General features: G+C 42.4%; 1 protein-coding gene across 5 annotated transcripts in view; it reads left to right on the top strand.

Annotated features, from left to right (window-relative positions):
- Positions 1–5,000, top strand: part of LOC144136563 (nephrin-like) — a 590,467-nt gene that overhangs the window by 452,706 nt on the left and 132,761 nt on the right. For 4 of the 5 annotated variants that reach the window (XM_077668967.1, XM_077668964.1, XM_077668968.1 and 1 more), the window contains exon 2: positions 2,230–2,283. The exons of the other annotated variant lie outside the window; for it this stretch is intronic. In XM_077668967.1, the coding sequence (XP_077525093.1) occupies positions 2,230–2,283 (54 nt within the window). The remainder of the gene's footprint in view (positions 1–2,229; positions 2,284–5,000) is intronic. 5 annotated transcript variants of the gene reach the window in all.

Below are 5,000 nucleotides of genomic sequence, written 5' to 3'. Positions count from 1 at the left end.
TGTAGAGGAAAAAAAACAGAGGACTAGCTGCTCAATTTCAGCGTCGTTAAAACCAACGAGGCGTCAAACGAGAGACTCCGCTTGGACATTCGTGATAAGCAGAAAAATGCCCCGACTGCTTCGATTATATATATATATGCAAATTACAAATACAACACTCTGGCTTGACAAGACGTCGAAATCAAAGCGAAAATAGAAGGAAAGTTGAACAATTTCTCGCTCTCTTGTCAAAAAAGAACATAGCTGCCACAGAGGCTTAAGCTGTGCGGCTTGTGCAATGCCCGCAGCTGTTCGTAAAGCCGTTCAAATATTATGGCGGAATCGTTCGCCAAAAAGACTATTGATCGACGCCCGGCTCTGGTATTTAAAGTGCTTCTGCTGTTTCTCAGTTCTAGTTTAAGGGACAGTTTAAAAGAAAAATAAATTTAAAGTAACTGTCCTCTTGGTTACCTAAACCAGCCGATTAATGGCCGATATTTTAATTTCAGCGCTGTTTTGTACCAAATTTATACAGGCGCAATCAGAAATCGGCTTGTAAAACTTAAAGCTAGCGTAGGCGTGTTCAATACGACGGCGGAATCCTCTAATAGGAAAGCAAAAAAGCATGAATAAAATGTCCTACGTTCATCGACCGGCGTCTTCCCACCCTCCGCGCGGACACACCAGTAATGGAAAAGTATGTCTGACTAAAAGGAGCAATGGCTTGAATGTTAAAGCGCGCAGCTTTGTCTTAATCGCCCCGCGCTCGCTCATTTGCCCGAGCTATTCTTGCCCAATCATTACTACGAGGCTCAGAGTAAGCACTTACCGTTTTCTATGTTTGTTGCCAATTTGACTGCCCTGCTGGTGTAACATTCATGAAGATAGAGGGACCGCATAGACGCCTGTCAGTGTCGATGCTTGCGACATTTGGCGGTCTAGCGCAACGCAACAAAATGCACAAAACCTAGATCCCAGCCTCCTGGGTCTTCTGTTGCTTGAGTAAGAGATGGGCGACGCATTAAATTGTTTTGTTATTGTGGGTGCACGAATCAAACGTGCGCCACAACATTGCCAGACAAACTTCGGCTCATCTGTCTCACTTTGCCTTGTTTGTAAAGGCAGCATCTTGCCCAAGGGAAACATACAATTTCTTGAAAGGACTTGTGGGATACGAAACAGTGCTTTCCTCTCTGAACAAACGCGTTGCCGAATAATTGCTTGTGATCCAGGTCTTTGCTTTGTTTTCTCTGTAAAATTGAAACGTCGAGGGTGCGAACTTAGTGAATGTGGTTTTCTAAACACAGGAACTGAACTTACTCTTTCAAGTATTTAGCTATTGTCGCCTTCATTGAACTGTTGATTACATTTTCTGCGTTCAGTGTTCAAAATTAAAGGAATCAAAGGTTTCCAGACACCCGTTCAAGAAGCTAAATAGTGACGCAAAATGAAGGACTTCGATATATCTGGTGATTTAACCCGCAATCAACCTTCTCCTTTATATTACAATCGTCCTTCTCGTCCTAAACTTTTTTTTTTAGTCCTCACGCAGTGATTTATATTTCTGGCTGATGAACAATATCAAGAAAAGGTTCAGCCACAACATTTTATTATAATATCTTATTCGGCAAGCCAAATCATTAGAATAAATTTGACATAATATAAAAAGAATGATGACTGGCTTATGCGCAGGATAAGACTCGCCAGCCGTGGCGCCTAGCGAGTCAAAAGTGACCATGAGAAACACACTCTTCAAATTCGGATTCTAGAAGCTGGCAAAGTGCGCCTTGCTTCACGAGGAAACGCGGGAGATTTTTAGCTCACGTGTCAAGGTGCCAACCAAAGACTACATGACGTCTTGAAAGTCCCAAGTTTGCACTGACAGCACGCCCTAAGAGGAACAAAAAAAAAAGGAAAGCACGTTGATGCGTTCTAGTTTTTTTTTCGCTTATGCGGGGTCTCTTTTTGAAAACGCTTTGGAATATTTGGCCGGAAAGTAGTGGCTTGTTTGTGTGAAGCCCCGGAGCTTCGGTATTCGCCGATGACGTCGGGGCTTTCGAGAACAACGTGTGATGTGTTTGCTTTATCTCTTCGAGACGCACTGGAGTTTTCCTGTTCTTTCTTTTATTTATAGCGTCGCTTGGTTAAATGTTTGTGCGATGTACGACGATGTACGACGCATCGCGCGAGAGCGCCGTCAGAGGCACTCAAAACTGTCTCCTTTTTCTCCCCCCATGTCTCGCTCTCTAGGATATCCGATGATAACAATAAAAATTGACAACATGGAGTTGACCGAAGTCACAGGTATGACGGCTCACTTTTCTCTCTCTCTCTATTTCTCTTTTTTTTCTTTAAGCATTATGCTGAACGCGTGCGCAGCTCTTAAAGCCGGCGCGTAGTTCGGCGGAGATTTGCATACGAATGCAGATTTGCAGCACCTCATGGAAGCGATGTAGAAGAAATGAGTAATCCGACAGACGCGGTTCTACTTCGACAGTTTTTGCTTTCTTTTTCTCCCACATTTTAATTCTTTTTCCGGAAAAATGAAATATTTAAGGTCTAGCCTTACTACTTGCCTTAGTCCTGGTCTGAATAAATTATCGAGACAAAAAGTAAACGCAGCCAAAAGAACCTAATTTCAACTGAACGAGAAAACAAGAGAAACGCCGGTTAAATTGCAAAGTGTAAGCTCATTTTTTTATGAGCTGAATGTGAAATAAACCACTTAGGGCTAACGCAACAATAGCCGCAAGCGTGTCATTACTTTTCCCAGGAGAAAAACTTTAAACAGAACTTCTAATCTCTTCATCCATATTAGGAATATAGTGTGCGTTATAAAATACTGCTCGTCCGGAATGTCATCAACGTCGTCATAAAACAGGATTAAGTTTCAAGGAAAGAAATTGCTTGGAAATTGTTGATCTTATAAATAATGTGCGCATAAACATGGAGTTTTCGTTTCTTGTGATAGAAGGCCTTATTGCTTAGTCACGAGCATCAGAAACCAGCAGGTTTTAGAAACAGTGAGAAAAAAATGTTTTGTCATATGTGTCGCTATATAATTGTTTCCAATCAGTCAACATAATCTTTTGTAGCGGAACAGGGGCGTTTCATAATACCTCTCTTACATTCTAGAAGCCTGTGCAAATATGCACCCAACTGGCATGCGCTGTGAGTAAAGTGTGTATTTGCCCACTAAACTCCCATGTTTCGGGACTCTTCTATGTTTTTTTCGAGAACGAGCCGTGTTGTCAATATGTACATTTCTGGAAGCGTTCCTTACACAAACAGATAGCTAGCGCTTTTACGGGAGCAATAGCGCTAGCTAAGCAAAACTTAAAAGGCCGTGGGATATTCTCAAAGCTGGATCTCGCTCGCAACACATATACTCATGGCCAAAGCTTAAGCCTGCTGTCTGTCCTGTTTGAGGGAGTGTGCCACGAAACTTTTGGAATTAGGAACGTCGTCAAAAGTAGTGTCGAATGCTTCAGACTGGAATTTGCTAGGAAGGCGCGGCGTGGAATTATTATGAAGAGACTGGGTCAGAAGGAAAGAGTACCTACAGAAATGGCACACTGCAAACAAGTACACCTAATAAAAATCTACGTTAAATTATGTTGAAATAGTTCACACTTATACCTGGAAGCTGGAAATAGCATAATTGTATAAAAACAGCTCGCACGTTAATTTTCTACGTAATTACCCATCGCCTTATATCGCACTATCGCCCATTCTGCTTAGCCACTGCTGGACACAGAGCAATCATGAACAAAAAATAAAAGATCATGGACATTCATAGAGTGGAAGTAGCTGCGAACTACTTTGGTCGTTCCATCCGCGATTAGCTAACGACAGCTTAGGCTTAACCAAGGCTGCACGTTTTTACTGGGAAGCAGCACAGCAGCTCTCGACAGAAAGTGGTTACTGCTACTGTAACAAAAAATAAAACGAATAAAATTCCTAGACTGTTGAACACTGCGACCCCGCTCAAAGGAGCGGTGGAGACCTCGCCGATGGCACAGGCGGCCTCACTCTGATAAATGAGGGCCAGTGTTTATTCGCCTGAGTTGTCTTACTTGCTAGCAAACAATGTGAGGCTGCTTTATATTCAGAACCAAACATGGTGGGTGGCATGACGCTATTGTGGTGGGTATAAAAGCGAAGGGTGGAGAGTGGAGCGGCCCAGCTGCTGTTACAGCGGCCGTGTCAAGTGAGAAAGCGAATACAAAAGCTGTGCTGGGGGAAATAAATGGTGGTCTCGCGTACAGAAGACTTATTAGGTGGAAACAGGAACTCCAACGGGGCCTCATTTCTGCGGAAAGTCCAAAACGGGAGGCCACTTAATCCTCGCATGTCTGTTAAACGAAAGAAGACTTGAATAGAGATCTTAGAAAATTCTACGAGTTAAACCAGGGCTTCATGTGACCTAGACAGGCATTACAAATAAACAACTCTCAAAAACAGGAAGTAGTTTCAACGCCATTTAGGCGTGACTTGAAATGCATCAGCCAAAAGTTTAAGAGAACGGAAGCGTGCTTTTTGCGGTGCATTTAAGCGTGTGAAGCCATTGCTCTTTCAGCAGAAAAAAATTCACGACTAGTTTTTGAGCGCCTGAAACTTTTTTTTTTGTAAGCAAGGCAGAAACCTGGTAGCATTCGGCATTTTTTGGCGCATCTTAGACCAGATTTGTGTTATCAAGGCTCAATGTTCGCGTAAAACTTTAATAATCCTTTGTAGATATCTTGTTTAGAGCGCTTTTTATCACTTAGCGTAATGTGCGGTGGTATGTTTACTTTAACGACACGACCATTCCCTCAACAATTATCTCCGAAAAATTTTTGAGAATTTTAATCACTCTTAAACCGCAAGAGTAAAAGCTCGCCAATAGTCACGTAAAGGTAGCCGAAGTCGTTGTACTTTAAGAAACAAATACGTCACAAACATTATTCATGGTAAAACCACAATTCACACCACTCTCCTTACAGGTCAAAGTCAAAAATTCTTTTATACCGCGGCGTAAC

Source organism: Amblyomma americanum, chromosome 6, assembly GCF_052857255.1.
Source record: "Amblyomma americanum isolate KBUSLIRL-KWMA chromosome 6, ASM5285725v1, whole genome shotgun sequence".
Lineage (NCBI taxonomy): Eukaryota > Metazoa > Arthropoda > Arachnida > Ixodida > Ixodidae > Amblyomma > Amblyomma americanum.
This window is presented reverse-complemented; position numbering and strand designations above follow the sequence as displayed.